Raw genomic sequence first — 19,762 nt, 5'->3', positions numbered from 1 at the left:
AAGTATCCAACCACCCTCTTGTGAAAAAATACTTCCCGACATTATTCTTGAGTTGGCCCCCCTTCAACCTCAATTCATGTCCTCTAGTTCTACCACTTTCCTGTTTCTGGAAGAAGTTTGTTTGCGGATTAATACCTTTCAAATATCTCAATGTCCGTATCATATCACCCCTGGTTCTCCTTTCCTTCAGGATATACATGTTCAGGTCATAAAGTCTCTCCTCGTATGTCTTGCTATGCAAACCGGATACCATATTTGTTGCTTTTCTTTGAACTGATTCCAGACTTTTTACATCTTAAGCAAGACACAGCCTCCAAAACTGAACACAATACTCCAAGTGAAGCCTCACCAATAAACTGTACTGATGCATCAACACCTCCTTTCTTCTGCTGGTTATACCCCTTTCTATGCTGCCTAGCATCCTTCTGGCCACGGCCACTGCCTTTTCACACTGTTTCGTTACCTTGAGATCCTCAGACGCCATTGTCCCTTGCCTGAACCGAGCTTACCAATCTCTCCCCTCCTATCTGGTATATCACTTTTGGATTTTTGCACCCCAAGTGCATCACTCTGCCCTTCTTAGCATTAAATTTTAACTGTCAGACCATTGACCATCCTTTCAATGTTTAGAGATCCCTTCTCATGGTTTCTACACCCTCCAGGGTATCCACTGTATTGGCTATATTTGTGTCATCTGCAAAAAGGCAAACTTTTCCTTCTAACCCACCAGCAATATCTCTCACAAATATATTAAAACAGAATCGGACCCAGCACCGACCCCTGAGGAACGCCATTGCTCACTTTCCTTTCTTCTGAGCGGATTCCATTTACCAACCACCCTCTGTCTCCTGTCAATCAACCAGTTTCCAATCCATTTCACCACTTTGGGTTCTAAGTTCAGCCCTCTCAGCTTATTCATGAGTCTTCTGTGAGGGACCGTATCAAAGGTGTTGCTGAAATCCAAGTAGATTACATCCAGTGCATGTCCTTTATCCTGTTCTTTGGTCACCCAGTCAAAGAAGTCAATCAGATTCGTCTGGCAGGATTTTCCTTTGGTAAAGCCAAGTTGCAATCCATTGGCTTCTAGAATGTTAACTATCCTTTTCTTCAGCAGCGACTCCATTATTTTTCCTATCACCAATGTGAGGCTTATTGGCCTGTAGTTTCCCACTTCTTCCCTGTCCCTGCTTTTGTGAAGAGGGACCACATCAGCTTGTCTCCAGTCCAGAGGAACTACTTCAGTTTCTAAAGATCTATTAAATAAATCCTTAAGATGTCCCGCCAGTTCCCTCAGTATCCTGAAAAAGGTCTTGTCACCTTGCTTTACATCTTTAGCCATTTTTAATTCCACCTGTGCTTTCGCTAGCTGTATTTCCCTCTTGGCTTCTTTGAGTTTAAGCCGATAATCTCTTCCGTGATCCTCCTGTTGCATCCATCTGTATTTCTTGAACGAAGGCTCTTTTTGTCCTTATTTTTTCAGCACCTGTTTAGAGAACCATATAAGCTTCTTGTATCTCTTGCTCTTGTTTACTTTCCTTGTGTAAAGCTCAGTTGCAATACGTATAGCAGCTTTCAGCTTGGACCAGTGTGATTCTACTTCACCCATGCCATCAGCCTCTCCTTCAGGTATTCGCCCATTTTACCAAAATCAGTACATCTGAAATCCAGTACTTTGAGTTTTGTGTGGCTACACTCCACTTTTGCTCTTATATAAAACCATATTGTGTGATGATCGCTATTGCCTAGGAGGGCACTCACCCAGACATTGGAAACACTGCCTCCATTTGTGAGCACTAGATTCAGTGTTGTCCCTTCCCTCATGGGTTCTATCACCATTTGTCTAAACAAGACAATTTGACAGGCATCCCATGATCTCCCTACTTCTTTCTGATTCTGCTGACGGGATGTTCCAATCCACATCAGGGAAGTTGAAATCTACCAGTAACGGTGCCTCCCTTTTCATACCAAGCTTATGGATATCATCCATCAGATCCTTGTCCAGCTTCTCCGTTTGTACTGGAGGTCTGTAGATAACACCTGTGTGGATACAGGTTCCATCTTCACTTTCTATAGCTTCTTCCTTTCCCTGGATCCCCTGCATTTCAGTTGCTCTGATATTTTCACATACAGCCCCACTCCTCCACCTCTTTGGCCCTCCCTAGCCTTCCTAAAAAGATTATAACCCAGTATGGTCGCATCCTATTCCTGACAGTCATTGAACCATGTCTCTGTAATAGCAACAATATCCAAGTCTTCGTCAAACATCAGGGCTTGCAGATCTTGAACCTTTTTACTTAGGCTACGAGCATTTGTGCTAACTGCTTTCCATGTGTTATTAAGTGCGTTTAATGGGTATTAATCCCACTGCTGTCATGTTTTTGCTGGGGGTGACTCTCTGAATCCCCTTTCTTCCTATTGTCACCCCCACCCTCTAGTTTAATGTCTAGAAACATACTGTCTGAATTTCTCCCCAAGGATTTTTTTTCCTATCACTGAAAGATGTAGCCCATCATTACAATACAGCCTGTGATTTAACCATGTACTGCCCCATCCTATGTAACTGAAACCTTCTTCTTTACACCAAGGTTCAAGCCATTTATTAAACTTTTCTGTTTTACATGGAGGCATATTTTCAAAGCACTTTGGGAGGCTAAGTTCCATAGGTTTCTATGGAACTTTGGGAGGCTAAGTGCTTTGAAAATGAGCCTCATAGTCTTTCTTCTCCCTTCCCACATGTAGGAATAATGTCAGAAAAAGTTGAAGTCCTAACCAAAGGCTTGAGCCCCTCCCCAAGCTTCATGAACGCTCTCTGTGCTCCAAACATGCTGCTGTTGGCCAGGTCATTTGTCCCCAGGTGTATTACAACATCAGTATTAGAATCCTTACTTTCTTCTCGAATCACATTCAGTATCTGGTTGGTACTTCTGGTAGCTGAGGATCCTGGAAGGCATCTCCCAACTGCATACTGTCACTGAATATCCCGAATGCCATGGCACTGTGTGGTTAGGGTCCGGGATGGAGTCTGGGAGGAGCTCACAGTTACACTGAGCAGGCAGACAGGATTCTCTTTTGTGTGGTCCTATCTTTGCCCGCTTAGGTATGTTGGTGCCGACACTGAATATCAGCCAACACTCGCATAACTTCCTGGTTGGTAGCTGACCTGGATATCAGATTAGATTTGGCCCACAGAGGTCAGTGGCTTTATAATCACTGACCACCATGGGCTGAATATCAGGTTGACGATTAGCAGATATGCGCAGAGGTAACACCTGTTTTATAAAATGACCATAGGTGTTTAAACCCTATCATAAAATTCTTTCCCCTCCCTCTGGGAAAGTAGCCCCACATATTTATATCTGCTCTGACGTTACCACAGATTTCCCAGAGAATTTTGTATTCATCTATGTGCTTAAGTCAGAGCTGTGCCTACCTCCACCCTTGAGAACACCATGTTCACTCCAGGTAAAAGTAAACACCAAGGGGTAACTTACATTCTTATTTCTGTATATAGCTTATTTCGCTCACTCACAAAGAGCTTTTATAAAATCACATGACTGAATATATTCATAAAAAGTAGGTGCACTAAGCACACCATCCCTTGACACAGTTTGGGTGGAACAGAGGAAGAGTTGCAATGCATGCACATGTTTTTAACTAAAATAAGTGGGTGTATGCATAGAAGATGCATTTTATACCTTTTCCACAACAGGCATAAATTTGTATGAGAGCATTCACACACTCCTGGGAGCTGGCTCTGGGAATCTTTCTGAATTTCTCACATAGGTATCTAGTTATAAAATTCAGGTTCGTGCATACTTTACTTGAGCGTCCCCCAGGCAGTTTATACAAGTTTGAAATACTGAACTGCCTTATAAAATGCCCTCTAAAAACTGACAAGGTCTAGCAAATCTATAACAAGGAAGGGTTCCAATGCTGCTTTTTTTCTTCATACTACTGTTCACCAATTAAAATCAACCAAAAGAAACACTTGCAGGACTTAAAAATTCCACGGACTGGCACCATGCCCAACCTGGAAAGGGGAGCAAAGAATCTCTGCACTCAAGAGCCAAGCAGAAGTGCAAGGTTACCACAAAGTGTACATGTGTTACTGAGCATACAACGCACAAAGGGATTCAGTGCAGAAGTTAACTCATGCAGTGCATATGGGTATTAAAATGCATGGCAATGAGGCCATGAGGTATTCTGCCACAGTACACAGAAGCAGGGCTGTCGAGATACAAAGCCAGGCCTTGGGCAAGTCCACCACTGCCCCTGCTCTACCTCCACTCCAATTCCCAATGCCCCCCCTCCAGATTTTTCAAAACTGCGGCTCCCGCCGGCAGCAAGCATGAGCAGCCAGCAATCAACACACACTGCTCCCACCATAGCAGATAGGCTGATCACCTTCCTACCTAAAAGGGCTGCCTTACGTATTAAAGCGAATGCTACATACCTGTAGAAGGTATTCTCCGAGGACAGCAGGCTGATTGTTCTCACTGATGGGTGACGTCCACGGCAGCCCCTCCAATCGGAAACTTCACTAGCAAAGTCCTTTGCTAGCCCTCGCGCGCCCGCGCGCACCGCGCATGCGCGGCCGTCTTCCCGCCCGAAACCGGCTCGAGCCGGCCAGTCCAGTATGTAGCAAGACAATACACTTCAAGGGAAGACACAACTCCAAAGGGGAGGCGGGCGGGTTTGTGAGAACAATCAGCCTGCTGTCCTCGGAGAATACCTTCTACAGGTATGTAGCATTCGCTTTCTCCGAGGACAAGCAGGCTGCTTGTTCTCACTGATGGGGTATCCCTAGCCCCCAGGCTCACTCAAAACAACAACATTGGTCAATTGGGCCTCGCAACGGCGAGGACATAACTGAGATTGACCTAAAAAATTTACCAACTAACTGAGAGTGTAGCCTGGAACAGAACAAACAGGGCCCTCGGGGGGTGGAGTTGGATCCTAAAGCCCAAACAGGTTCTGAAGAACTGACTGCCCGAACCGACTGTCACGTCGGGTATCCTGCTGCAGGCAGTAATGAGATGTGAATGTGTGGACAGATGACCACGTCGCAGCTTTGCAAATTTCCTCCATGGTGGCTGACTTCAAGTGGGCTACCGACGCTGCCATGGCTCTAACATTATGAGCCGTGACATGACCCTCAAGAGCCAGCCCAGCCTGGGCGTAAGTGAAGGAAATGCAATCTGCTAGCCAATTGGATATGGTGCGTTTCCCTACAGCCACTCCCCTCTTGTTGGGATCAAAAGAAACAAACAATTGGGCGGACTGTCTGTGGGGCTGTGTCCGCTCCAGATAGAAGGCCAATGCTCTCTTGCAGTCCAATGTGTGCAGCTGACGTTCAGCAGGGCAGGAATGAGGACGGGGAAAGAATGTTGGCAAGACAATTGACTGGTTCAGATGGAACTCCGACACAACCTTTGGCAGAAACTTAGGGTGAGTGCGGAGGACTACTCTGTTGTGATGAAATTTGGTGTAAGGGGCCTGGGCTACCAGGGCCTGAAGCTCACTGACTCTACGAGCCGAGGTAACTGCCACCAAGAAAATGACCTTCCAGGTCAAGTACTTCGGATGGCAGGAATTCAGTGGCTCGAAAGGAGGTTTCATCAGCTGGGTGAGAACGACATTGAGATCCCATGACACTGTAGGAGGCTTGACAGGGGGCTTTGACAAAAGCAAACCTCTCATGAAGCGAACAACTAAAGGCTGTCCTGAGATCGGCTTACCTTCCACTTGGTAATGGTATGCACTGATTGCACTAAGGTGAACCCTTACGGAGTTGGTCTTCAGACCAGACTCAGACAAGTGGAGAAGGTATTCAAGCAGGGTCTGTGTAGGACAAGAGCGAGGATCTAGGGCCTTGCTGTCACACCAGACGGCAAACCTCCTCCAATGAAAGAAGTAACTTCTCTTAGTGGAGTCTTTCCTGGAAGCAAGCAAGATGCGGGAGACACCCTCTGGCAGACCCAAAGAGGCAAAGTCTACGCCCTCAACATCCAGGCCGTGAGAGCCAGGGACTGGAGGTTGGGATGCAGAAGAGCCCCTTCGTCCTGCGTGATGAGGGTCGGAAAACACTCCAATCTCCACGGTTCTTCGGAGGATAACTCCAGAAGAAGAGGGAACCAGATCTGACGCGGCCAAAAGGGAGCAATCAGAATCATGGTGCCTCGGTCTTGCTTGAGTTTCAACAAAGTCTTCCCCACCAGAGGAATGGGAGGATAAGCATACAGCAGACCTTCCCCCCAATCCAGGAGGAAGGCATCCGACGCCAGTCTGCCGTGGGCCTGAAGCCTGGAACAGAACTGAGGGACCTTGTGGTTCACTTGAGATGCGAAGAGATCCACCAGGGGGGTGCCCCACGCCTGGAAGATCTGTCGCACCACACGGGAATTGAGCGACCACTCGTGAGGTTGCATAATCCTGCTCAACCTGTCGGCCAGACTGTTGTTTACGCCTGCCAGATATGTGGCTTGGAGCACCATGCCTTGACGGCGAGCCCAGAGCCACATGCTGACGGCTTCCTGACACAGGGGGCGAGATCCGGTGCCCCCCTGCTTGTTGACATAGTACATGGCAACCTGATTGTCTGTCTGAATTTGGATAATTTGGTGGGACAGCCGATCTCTGAAAGCCTTCAGAGCGTTCCAGATCGCTCGCAACTCCAGAAGATTGATCTGTAGATCGCTTTCTTGGAGGGACCACCTTCCTTGGGTGTGAAGCCCATCGACATGAGCTCCCCATCCCAGGAGAGACGCATCCGTGGTCAGCACTTTTTGAGGCTGAGGAATTTGGAAGGGACGTCCCAGAGTCAAATTGGAGCAAATCGTCCACCAATACAGGGATTCGAGAAAACTCGTGGACAGGTGGATCACGTCCTCTAGACCCCCGGCGGCCTGATACCACTGGGAGGCTAGGGTCCATTGAGCAGATCTCATGTGAAGGCGGGCCATGGGAGTCACATGAACTGTGGAAGCCATGTGGCCCAGCAATCTCAACATCTGCCGAGCTGTGATCTGCTGGGACGCTCGCACCCGCGAGACGAGGGACAACAAGTTGTTGGCCCTCGCCTCTGGGAGATAGGCGCGAGCCGTCCGAGAATCCAGCAGGGCTCCGATGAATTCGAGTTTCTGCACTGGGAGAAGATGGGACTTTGGGTAATTTATCACAAACCCCAGTAGCTCCAGGAGGCGAATAGTCATCTGCATGGACTGCAGGGCTCCTGCCTCGGATGTGTTCTTCACCAGCCAATCGTCGAGATATGGGAACACGTGCACCCCCAGCCTGCGAAGCGCCGCTGCTACCACAGCTAGGCACTTTGTGAACACCCTGGGCGCAGAGGCGAGCCCAAAGGGTAGCACACAGTACTGGAAGTGGCGTGCGCCCAGCTGAAATCGCAGATACTGTCTGTGAGCTGGCAGTATCGGGATGTGTGTGTAGGCATCCTTCAAGTCCAGAGAGCATAGCCAATCGTTTTGCTGAATCATGGGGAGAAGGGTGCCCAGGGAAAGCATCCTGAACTTTTCTTTTACGAGATATTTGTTCAGGGCCCTTAGGTCTAGGATGGGACGCATCCCCCCTGTTTTCTTTTCCACAAGGAAGTACCTGGAATAGAACCCCAGCCCTTCTTGCCCGGATGGCACGGGCTCGACCGCATTGGCGCTGAGAAGGGCGGAGAGTTCCTCTGCAAGTACCTGCTTGTGCTGGAAGCTGTAGGACTGAGCTCCCGGTGGACAATTTGGAGGTTGTGAGGCCAAATTGAGGGTGTATCCTTGCCGGACTATTTGGAGAACCCACTGATCGGAGGTTATGAGAGGCCACCTTTGGTGAAAAGCTTTCAACCTCCCTCCGACAGGCAGGTCGCCCGGCACTGACACTTGGATGTCGGCTATGCTCTGCTGGAGCCAGTCAAAAGCTCGCCCCTTGCTTTTGCTGGGGAGCCGCGGGGCCTTGCTGATTCGCGCGCTGCTGACGAGAGCGAGCGCGCTGGGGCTTAGCCTGGGCCGCAGGCTGTCGGGAAGGAGGATTGTACCTACGCTTGCCAGAAGTATAGGGAACAGTCTTCCTTCCCCCGAAAAATCGTCTACCTGTAGAGGTAGAAGCTGAAGGCTGCCGGCGGGCGAACTTGTCGAATGCGGTGTCCCGCTGGTGGAGAGACTCTACCACCTGCTCGACTTTTTCGCCAAAAATGTTATCCGCACGGCAAGGCGAGTCCGCAATCCGCTGCTGGATTCTATTCTCCAGGTCGGCGGCACGCAGCCATGAGAGCCTGCGCATCACCACACCTTGAGCAGCGGCCCTGGACGCAACATCAAAAGTGTCATAAACTCCTCTGGCCAGGAATTTTCTGCACGCCTTCAGCTGCCTGACCACCTCCTGAAAAGGCTTGGCTTGCTCAGGGGGAAGAGCATCAACCAAGCCCGCCAACTGCCGCACATTATTCCGCATGTGTATGCTCGTGTAGAGCTGGTAAGACTGGATCTTGGACACGAGCATAGAGGAATGGTAGGCCTTCCTCCCAAAGGAGTCTAAGGTTCTAGCGTCCTTGCCCGGGGGCGCCGAAGCATGTTCCCTAGAACTCTTAGCCTTCTTTAGGGCCAAATCCACAACTCCAGAGTCATGAGGCAACTGAGTGCGCATCAGCTCTGGGTCCCCATGGATCCGGTACTGGGACTCGATCTTCTTGGGAATGTGGGGATTAGTTAATGGCTTGGTCCAGTTCGCAAGCAATGTCTTCTTCAGGACATGGTGCAAGGGAACAGTGGACGCTTCCTTAGGTGGAGAAGGATAGTCCAGGAGCTCAAACATTTCAGCCCTGGGCTCGTCCTCCACAACCACCGGGAAGGGGATGGCCGTAGACATCTCCCGGACAAAGGAGGCAAAAGACAGACTCTCGGGAGGAGAAAGCTGTCTCTCAGGAGAGGGAGTGGGATCAGACGGAAGACCCTCAGACTCCTCGTCAGAGAAATATCTGGGATCTTCCTCTTCCTCCCACGAGGCCTCACCCTCGGTGTCAGACACAAGTTCACGGACCTGTGTCTGCAACCTCGCCCTGCTCGACTCCGTGGAACCCCGTCCACGATGGGGGCGTCGAGAGGTAGACTCCCTCGCCCGCATCGGCGAAGCTCCCTCCGCCGACGTAGTCGGGGAGCCTTCCTGGGAGGTGGCCGCGGTCGGTACCGCACGCGGTACCGACGTCGGGGACCTCAACCTGGGCGATGGGCCAGCCGGCGCCACGCTCGACGGTACCGGTGGCGCAAGCACCGCCGGTACCGGAGGGGTAGGGCGCAACAGCTCTCCCAGAATCTCTGGGAGAACGGCCCGGAGGCTCTCGTTTAGAGCGGCTGCAGAGAAAGGCTGAGAGGTCGATGCAGGCGTCGACGTCAGTACCTGTTCCGGGCGTGGAGGCTGTTCCGGGCTGTCCAGAGCGGAGCGCATCGACACCTCCTGAACAGAGGGTGAGCGGTCCTCTCGGTGCCGATGCCTGCTGGGTGCCGAATCCCTCGGCGACCCAGAGCTCTCGGTGCCGACACGGGGAGGAGACCGGTGTCGATGCTTCTTCGATTTCTTCCGAAGCATGTCACCGGAGCTCCCCGGCACCGACGAGGAGGACGTCGAATCCATCCGTCGCTTCCTCGGGGCCGAGACTGAAGAAGGTCGATCTCGGGGGGGCTGTACCGCAGGAGCCCTCAGGGTAGGCGGAGACCCACCCGAGGGCTCACCGCCACCAGCAGGGGAATGGACAGCCCTCACCTGCACTCCACCCGATGCACCACCGTCCGACGACATCAGCAGACGAGGTCCTGGTACCACCGACGTCGATGCAGCTATCCGATGTCTCGGCGCCGATGCAGAGGCCCGATGCCTCGATGCACTCGATGCAGGGGCGGCCGAGGAAGATGGTCTGGACGCTGACGACGTCGATGCACTCGAAGATCCCGGTGCCGATGCCGACGAAGAGCCCGAGAACAACACGTTCCACTGGGCTAGTCTCGCTACCTGAGTCCGCCTTTGAAGCAGGGAACACAGACTGCAGTTCTGAGGGCGGTGCTCGGCCCCCAGACACTGAAGACACGACGAGTGTCGATCAGTGAGCGAGATAACCCGGGCGCACTGGGTGCACTTCTTGAAGCCGCTGGAAGGCTTCGATGTCATGGGCGGAAAAATCACGCCGGCGAAATCAAAAGCCGAAATGGCGAAATTTGAAGCACCAAATTTAGAGGGAGAAAAAATCTCGACCGAGGCCGAAAAGAGGCCTACCCCGACGACGAAAGAAAACTTACCGGGGCAAAAAAGCTGGAAGTACGGGGAGGATTTACACGAAACCCGGCGGGGGGTTTCCGGAGCACTTCCCGACTAGGACAAAGCTTTCCCGAAGGAAAAAAACACGTTCAAAACAAATTGGACGCGCGAGGTCGACTTTCCGGGGCTCGACACGGCGAAAACACGACCGTACCGAGTGCGGACAAAAGAAGACTGGCCGGCTCGAGCCGGTTTCGGGCGGGAAGACGGCCGCGCATGCGCGGTGCGCGCGGGCGCGCGAGGGCTAGCAAAGGACTTTGCTAGTGAAGTTTCCGATTGGAGGGGCTGCCGTGGACGTCACCCATCAGTGAGAACAAGCAGCCTGCTTGTCCTCGGAGAATAGGCAGCATCCCCTGCTCTGCAATGCAAAGGGCCTCATACTTATCCAGCAAGAAGCCTGATGCTGAGAGTGAAACTGAGGAGCCCAGTATGTGCTCCAGGTATCGAACAATCTCCAAAACAAAGAAACATGTGATCATTCCCAAAAAAAACATGAAAATAAGAATTGAGAGCTTGAACACATTTCTGGCAAAGATGTGAGTCAGCCCTGCCCATTTTAAAAATTTGAGTTTGGATGATATAAACACAGTGAATCACCCTGAACAGACATTCCTGTAAATCAGAATAAACTATCAATTCTGGTATTGTAGAAATTAATTTACAAAAGATCCATAGAAGCAGGTGTTCTGTTTAGATCTACACACCAGTTTGCTGTCAATTCTGACAGATGTTTCTGAGGTGAGATCTTTAGAAGAGCTTTATGAAGTTCCGATACTGAAAGTCTGTCTCTGTCCATCATTTTAAAGAGTGAAATAGATCTAAGACTATGCTTGGTAGATACAGCAGTTTTGTCCAGGGTAGAAATATAGGGGCCAATATTCAGACCGCAGGAGTTAGACTAGTTAACTCCAGCAGTCGGTGCTGAGCCGAGATATTCAATGCCGCGCCATTTCCAGTGACCGGCATTGAATATCTGGTTTATTTTTGGTTAGTTTAAAGATAACTGGCTAAGTCAATATTCAAACTTAGCCGGTTATTTTTAATCAAGCCAAAGATATCTCATGTTTTCACGCTGCCACGTCCACTAAACTAGTTTTAAAAATCGATGGATAGCCAGTCATATCAGGCGATATAGCCAGCTATCTGCTAGCCGCTAACTGGAGATATTCAGCAGGGGATAGCCGGTTATTCCCTGCTGAATATTGGCAGATAGCCGGTTAAGCGCTATTTAACCAGTTAGCGGCCATTCTGGCCAGTTAAATAGCATTGAATATCAGAGGGATAATGTCACAGTTGGTGATAAGCAAAAACATCAGCCAACTGAACCAAAGTGCCCCCTCCCAATCTCTGAAACAGCATTAATAAACCATTAGGCTGCAGTACATGCTCCAAACACGAAATTCCTATATGTTCCTAATTTCTAAAAGTTCCATTCTCAATCCCTGGAAGAAATGCAGCATTAACCCTGATGGATAAAAGATCTGATGTAGTAGAATCTATATCCCAGCATTGGAAGAAAGAGCAGGCACGATCTGAGCATGACTGGACTCTGAAATTGTCCCTGGTTGGGGAAATGGAGAAGCTCACGGATAAAAGAGTGGGCATATACAATGCAACTTCTGAGTTATGGTCCAAACTCCAGGACTTGACCCAAATGAGATAGTTGTAATGGAGATGAGGGAGGTGGGTGGGGGAGGGAGAGATGGGGTAGGGGGTAGGAGGGGGGAGAAAAAAAAAGAAAGAATTTGTACATGAATAACTCTGTTACATTGTTAAGTTTGTCAATAAAAAAATTTAAAGTTAAAAAAAAAGAATCTATATCCCAGTATTTATTTTTAGCATTTGTATCCCACATTATCCCACCTCTTTGCAGGCTCAATGTGGCTTACAATACATCATGGATATTGGAATTTAGGAAAGAGTAGACATTTGGTATTACAGAAGGATTTTGGGTTACATGGTGATGAAATACATGATAGTAATAAAACAGAAGGCATTAATTTACGTTTCTGGATGTGTGTGAGAATTTCACATGCTTTGGTCTTTGTGGTATATCTTGTCAAAGAGATGGGTCTTTAGTACTTTACAGAAGTTGGTCAGTTCATAGGTCGCTTTCAGGTTACGTGGTAATGCGTTCCAGAACTGCGCACTCATATAAGAAAAGGTTGTATTTTGTCATAATGCTCTCAAGGGGCATAGCAGAATACTGTGTCACAAAGGTAAAGGAAGGAGCTTCAGAGGTTCTTGTAGAAGGAAATTAAAATGCCAAGGAGTTAAAAAAAAACCAACCTGTCTCAACCTGTACTGGAGTATGATCTTCTCTCTCCAATAGACAGTCACCCAAACATCCACACCCCCTGTATGCCAATTGACCAATAACACTTTTAAAGTAGTCTTACACTTTTTGCCTCCTCAACTTATTCCATGAAGTTAATGCTTTTCTTAATATTTGCATGCTGCACAAACTATATTGTTAGGTCTTCTAAAAATCCTGAGTAGACTGCAGAGCCTGCTTAAAAATATACACCTCAGTACCCTCTTCAGATATGAAGGGCCATTTCCTCTCAGAGCCCTAAATGTCAGCATTATGATTTTCAAATCTGTTTCCTGTTTTTACACCAATGCAACTTGTGTAACACTGTCAAAGCCCTAACACTGTGGTTTCCTTAGCATCATTCTTGCAGCCACACTTTCTAAATACTCATGTTTTTATTAGCATTACTGGCACCCCTATTAAAAGAAGGCCCAAGATGGCATTAAGGCACTCTGATGCCTAGAAATGGTCTCCTATTGTCCTTCATTGGTGTGGCTTATCTTTTCTTTCTTCCCTTACTGCCTACTGGACCAAAAATATTGGCTTCCATCTCTGATCCTTTCTGACCCAACACATCTCATAAATCCAGCAGCATGAATGTGAATGGACACTGAGCAAGCACAGTTAGGGAACCAAAGGGGCTGGCTCCTCCAAGCTTCTGTACAGAAGACTAATCTTTAAGTAAATTCATGGTGGTCCAGCCTGCTGCTAATAGATCCATGAGGTGTGACGGGAAACAGAAAAGAAACAGAGGAGTAATGGGGCAGCAAAATGATAATTAAGATAGGGGTAGAAAAAAGGAATTAGAGGCCATGGTGAAGCCATGGGTGGGCCCAGGTAGGCCTGTACTCACCCACTTTGGGCTTAGGCCCACCCAAAATTCTGGCACCCTTGTTATAATTGGCGGGGATCCCCAAGCCCCACCAGCTGAAGAGCTCCTCCAGTGGCCAGAACAGTGCCCCCCCCCCCCCGCTTCCCTGCCCATATTTGTTTTTCACATAGGCTCAGTCTGCGTGAAAACTGAGCATGTGTTGTGTTTAGAGGGGGGTGCAGTGGCAGCACATGGACAATATAGACTGCTGCAGTGAGTAGGGGTGTGACCTGTCCTGGACGCCAGAAGACCTCTTAAGCTGGCGGGACTTGGGGATCCCCCCATCAGCTATTATTTGTTGGAGGATACTGGTAAGTGAGTGTGTATGTGTGTGGGGGGAAGAATTGTGTGACCACCCACTTTAGGCTCAGGCTCACCTAAAATAGCATGTCTTGCTATGCCACTGATCAGATGTCTGTGGTCTGCCCACCTCGCTCTTCAGCAACCATGAGGACACTTCTGTTAGTCTGATCTGACCGGGCTATGCCTTCCTGATGCATGTATCCAGAACACTCTTCATCAACTGATTTAAATAGCATTTGTTAAAGACACTCTCACCTGATCCTACTAGACTTGCTTTCCTGTTGCTGCTATGGTCAGCAGGAAGTAATCCAATTTCCTTCTGCTAATAAAGATTCCGGCCTATGAAATACCATTTAAACCCAGAAGAGAGTACCTCTAACAAATTGAGGACAGAACAACACAGTGAAAACAGGCGCATTAAGCCCAATTCAAACTTTCTTGGATGGTTTATATTCCCTACAGAGGAAGACGAGCGCCATAAAAAGTTTACAAGCAAAACAAACATATTGAAACAGAGAAACATCAAATACTAGCGAAAAGAGGATGGCTGGAACACAATTGTACATCCTAAGAATGTTAATATTTACTATCAGGCTGCTATTTGACTTTTCTGGTTTCTAAATCACTTCTCAAACGTATGATCAGTCCCGATTTGTGTTACAGATGTTACTTAAGTATTACTGAATTTATTTTTTATGCTGTTTTGTATAGCATACCTGTATTATGTGATCTTCACTTGTGATTTCTATGGCTTCTTGGCTTTTCTCTAATGCTGTAAATAATGAATTGCAAGCCCTTGAGAAGAAAAATAAAACCAACTTAGAAATAGAACCACATACCTGAATTTCAAAATTCTAAAAATAATGAGGGAGGAGAAATAGAAAAGAAAAAAAAAATCTGCAGAGCAAATTGTATGCACACTTTTTTCTCTTAAAGAAAATTCTATCTCTGTTGAACATTCTATAAGTAGGTTTAAGTCCAGTACCAATACCACCATGTTATACTCGCTACTGAAGAAGCTCACCACTTATCAGATTCCCTCAGTCATCTCCTCTCCTCTATTACAAGCTGAATTGCTGGCCGACTACTTTAATGATAAAGTTATTAAACTTAGAAATATTTTTCCTCCTTTGCCACCATCAATCATTAGCAATTTAGGTCCCACACAACTACTCTCACCCAATAAACAAATTGATTCAACCCTCTGTAGCACTATGACTACTGAATTTCACCTACCATCCCCCAACAAACTTAGGTGTACTATAATGTCACTTAATGCAACCACATCTCCACTAGACTTTTTCCCATCAAACTTCATTAAAAGATTTTTAGATGCATTCCTTCCATTTATTCACATTATGATTCAAGGAGCTCAGAGAGGTCCTGGTGGGACCTCTTAAAGATTTATTTAATAGATCTTTAGAGACGGGAGAGGTTCTGCGAGATTGGAGACGAGTGGATGTGGTCCCTCTTCACAAAAGTGGAGACAGGGAAGAAGTAGGAAACTACAGACCGGTAAGTCTCATGTCGGTGGTAGGAAAAATAATAAAGTCGCTGCTGAAAGAAAGGATAGTTAACTTTCTAGAAAACGACGGGTTACAGGACCCGAGGCAACATGGCTTTACCAAAGGAAAATCCTGCCAAACAAATGTTATTGACTTCTTTGACTGGGTGACCAAAGAACTGGATGAAGGACGTGCGCTACATATAATCTACTTGGACTTCAACAAAGCCTTTGATACAGTCCCCCACAGAAGACTCGTGAATAAGCTGAAAGGGTTGAACTTAGGACCGAAAGTGGTGAACTGGTTAAGAAACTGGCTGACCGACAGGTGGCAGAGGGTGGTGATAAATGGAATCTGCTCGGAGGAAAGGAAGGTGAGCAGTGGAGTTCCTCAGGGGTCGGTGCTGGGTCCCATTTTAATATATTTGTGGGAGATATTGCTGAAGGGTTGGAAGGAAAGATTTGCCTTTTTGCGGATGACACGAAAATAGCCAATAGAGCAGATACCCTGGAGGGAGTAGAAACGATGAGAAGGGCTCTCCGAACGTTAGAAGAATGGTCAAGGGTCTGGCAGTTAAACTTTAATGTACTATACAGCTGGAAGAACTAGTCAAAACTTCCTGAATCTAATGTTTACTCACTACTAAACCTCAATAATAAACCCTTTCTGAAGGCGCAATGCGAAACTCGGTCAGAGTTAAAGGGAACCTTTGTTTGTAACTGTGAGATTGAAGGGGGTGAATGGACTATGAGTGGGATATGGGAAGATTGAGCACGAGCATGCTATACCCCAAAGGAAAATATATATGTGGGATGTTTCATTCAATATTTTCTGTAGCACATGCTGTGTTTTATCTTCTTATGCTTTGATGCCAAGCAAATGTGTCCATATGCATAGAGTGCTATGTAAATTGAATAATAATATATAACCAAGGCATAGATGAGGATACAGCAATCACATATCCTATATTGTAATATATGTGTGTATATATGCTTGAATTCTGTTTAGCATTTCAGAAATTGTTCAATATCAGAGGAGTCTGGGTTGACTCGGTTGTATGTACATACACTATATAAGGAGGTGGAACATCTAATGTGCTATGATGGTTCCTTCTGTGACACTACCACATATTCCTTTTGGGGATATAATGGTTGGAATGGGTACAGACTGAGCACATTAATACACACTTTATTCTGTGTATGACATTTTTTGTATGGAGTTGCTATTTTTGAATAATTTGTCTAATTCTGAGGTTTAGTAGTGAGTTAAAATTTAATGCCAAGAAATGTAGAGTGATGCACTTGGGGTGCGGAAACCCAAAAGAGAGATACCAGATAGGAGGGGAGAGATTAGTAAGCTCGAATCAGGAGAGAGACCTTGGGGTGTTGGTGTCGGAGGATCTGAAGGTGAAGAAACAACGCGACAAGGCGATGGCAATGGCCATGGCCAGAAAGATGCTAGGCTGTGTAGATAAAGGCGTAACCAGCAGAAGAAAGGAGGTGTTGATGCCCCTCTACAAGTCGTTAGTGAGGCCCCACTTGGAGTATTGTGTTCAGTTTTGGAGGCTGTATCTTGCTAAAGATGTAAAAGACTGGAAGCGGTGAAAAGCTACAAAAATGGTATGGGATTTGCGTTGCAAACCGTACAAGGAGAGACTTGCTGACCTGAACATGTATACCTTGGAGGAAAGGAGAAACAGAGGTGATACGATACAGATGTTCAAATATTTGAAAGATATGAATCCGTAAATTAACCTTTTCCGGAGATAGGAAGGCGTCAGAACTAGAGGACATGAATTGAGGTTGAAGGGGGGCAGACTCAGGACTAATGTCAGGAAGTACTTTTTCACAGAGAGGGTGGTGGATATGTGGAATGCCCTCCCGTGGGAGGTGGTGGAGATGAAAGCGGTAATGGAATTCAAACATGCAAGGGATAAACACAAAGGAATCCTGTTTAGAAAGAATGGTTTCGTGGAATCTTAGCGGAGATTGGGTGGCGACGCTGGTAATTGGGAAACAAAAGGGGAGCTGGGCAGACTTCTACGGTCTATGCCCTAATCGTGACTGAATAGATAGGGATGGGCTGGAGTGTAAATTTTAAGGGGCTTCGATGTTAGCTTCAGAACTTAGTACAAGAACAGTAATGGGCAGACTTCTACGGTTTGTGCCCTGAGAAAGGCAAAGACAAATCAAACTCGGGTATACATATAAAGTATCACATACTGTGTAAAATGAGTTTGTCTTGTTGGGCAGACTGGATGGGCCGTACGGGTCTTTATCTGCCGTCATTTACTATGTTACTATGTTATATGTTACCGTACCCTTCAATCAGGAGATGTCCCAAGACCCTGAAAATCTGCAATAGTATATTCAAAATTTTAAAGCATTTTCCAGTCTTCCTCTGAGTCCAATAATTTCTGACCAATCGCAAACCTTCTAGCTAAAGTGATAGAAGCAGTAGTTTATAATCAACTCACGGACTTTATCGAAAAAACCCCACTATACTTCACCTACATCAATCTGGTTTTCGCAAACACCATAGCACCAAAACCACCCTTCTAGGCATAGTTTCTACGCTCCAAATGTTGTTTTGACTTGACTTTGTCTTCCCATAACTCCTCATAATGTAACCCATAATTGTACTGTAACACCTTGTATTTCCACCATTCACAATGTATTGTAAGCCACACTGAGCCCGCAAATAGGTGGGAAAATGTGGGATACAAATGCAATAAAATAAAATAAATAAATAAATTACTATTTACATTAAAACTCATCTAGATAAATCACGCTCTGTATTTCTCCTTTCTTTAGATCTCAGTGCAGCATTTGATTTAATTGACCACTCCATATTATTTCAGTGTCTTCATACCTTAGGTCTAACAGGAGTAGTTCTACATTGGTTCTGATTGTATCTTAGTGACCATCAGTACTGTATCCACCAAAATAACTCTGTTTTAGCCCTCTACTCCCCAAAATTGGGAGTTCCCTAAGGCTCCATATTATCTCCAGTTTTATTCTCTTGGATTCACCTTATATGTATATGCTGATGATATCCAACTACTTTCTCTAATAAACGATTTCAACCCAGTAGTTTTCTAAATCTTAATGATAACCTACTTAAAGTAACAAATTGGCTCCGAGACCACCGCCTAGACCTGTATCCTGAAATCTGAAGTTCTGCACTTCATCAACTGCACTGTTCAAAACCCAGTTCGTATCAGGTGTTCAGCGCTGCGTGCGTCTGGTAGCACTATACAAATGCTAATAATAATAATATTTGCCTTTGTAACACACTTATTCCACAGCATTTAATCGTTCATGTCTTAGGAGTACTCATTGTTGATAAACTTAACTTCTAGACACAAATAGGATCAGTAGTAAAGCGTGTTTTCTTCAGATTAAGACTTATTCGCTCCATCCAATCTCTCTTACAACCCTCAGCTCTCACTACTTTGTTCTACTCACTCATCATATCCCACCACGATTACTGTAATTTCCTCTATAAAGGCCTTCGACAAAGACATACAACGTTTACAACTTGTTCAGAATACTGCCATTTGGTTAGTCTTTCAATACAAAACATTTGACCATATTACACCACTGCTGAAAAATTCCCACTGGCTCCCAATCAACCACCGCATCACCTACAAACTTCTTTTTATAGTCTTTAAAACTCTGGTATCAAAGGAACCTCTTTATCTTTACTGTCTTCTACTTCCATATAACCCCTCCCACTTTCTCTGTTTCCAGAACCACAACTTGCTTATAGTCCTGACTATTAAACAACTTATTCATGAGCATATTCATGCTTCCATTTTCTCTGTTCAAGGTCCCCAACTTTGAGCCCTCCTCCCAGCCACCTTACGACACCAAACCTCTATACTGGCTTTCAAGTCCGAACTTAAGACATTTTTATTTCAAGATGCTTTTCATTAAAAACCTCTTCATTGTGGACCACCCGAAGATGGATCTGGAATGACTAAGAATATCCCTTCTGTTTATTCCCTCCCTCTCTTTTGCTCAATATATGGATTTCTTCCCCTCTAACATCACTGCCCATTTGTCTATTTGAGTGCACACACGATTTCTTTTTCCTATATATTTGTATACTTTGTAAGCTGCCTAGATGGCATTCCCAGCTGGCAGCGTGGAGGGGCATAATCGAATGGGGCGCCCAAGTTTTCCTGGGGCCATCCTCGCAGGATGGCTCCACGAAGGGGCGGGGAAACCCGTATTATCGAAACAAGATGGGCGTCCATCTTTTGTTTCGATAATACAGTCGGGAATGCCCAAATCTCAACATTTAGGTCAACCTTAGAGATGGTCATCCTTAGGTTGTCCTTAGAGATGGTCGTCCCCGGTTTTCGGCAATAATGGAAACCGAGGACACCCATCTCAGAAACGACCAAATCCAAGCCATTTGGTCGTGGGAGGAGCCAGCATTCATAGTGCACTG

At 46.6% G+C, this 19,762-nt stretch overlaps 1 protein-coding gene across 1 annotated transcript in view; it reads right to left on the bottom strand.

Moving 5' to 3' along the window:
- The window catches only part of PDE8A (phosphodiesterase 8A), a 487,954-nt gene that overhangs the window by 109,802 nt on the left and 358,390 nt on the right, over positions 1–19,762 (bottom strand). Inside the window, 1 exon segment of the mRNA XM_030189604.1 lies at positions 14,516–14,594. Within this exon segment, the coding sequence (XP_030045464.1) occupies positions 14,516–14,594 (79 nt within the window).

Source organism: Microcaecilia unicolor, chromosome 1 (assembly GCF_901765095.1).
Source record: "Microcaecilia unicolor chromosome 1, aMicUni1.1, whole genome shotgun sequence".
Classification (NCBI taxonomy): Eukaryota; Metazoa; Chordata; class Amphibia; order Gymnophiona; family Siphonopidae; genus Microcaecilia; species Microcaecilia unicolor.
This window is presented reverse-complemented; position numbering and strand designations above follow the sequence as displayed.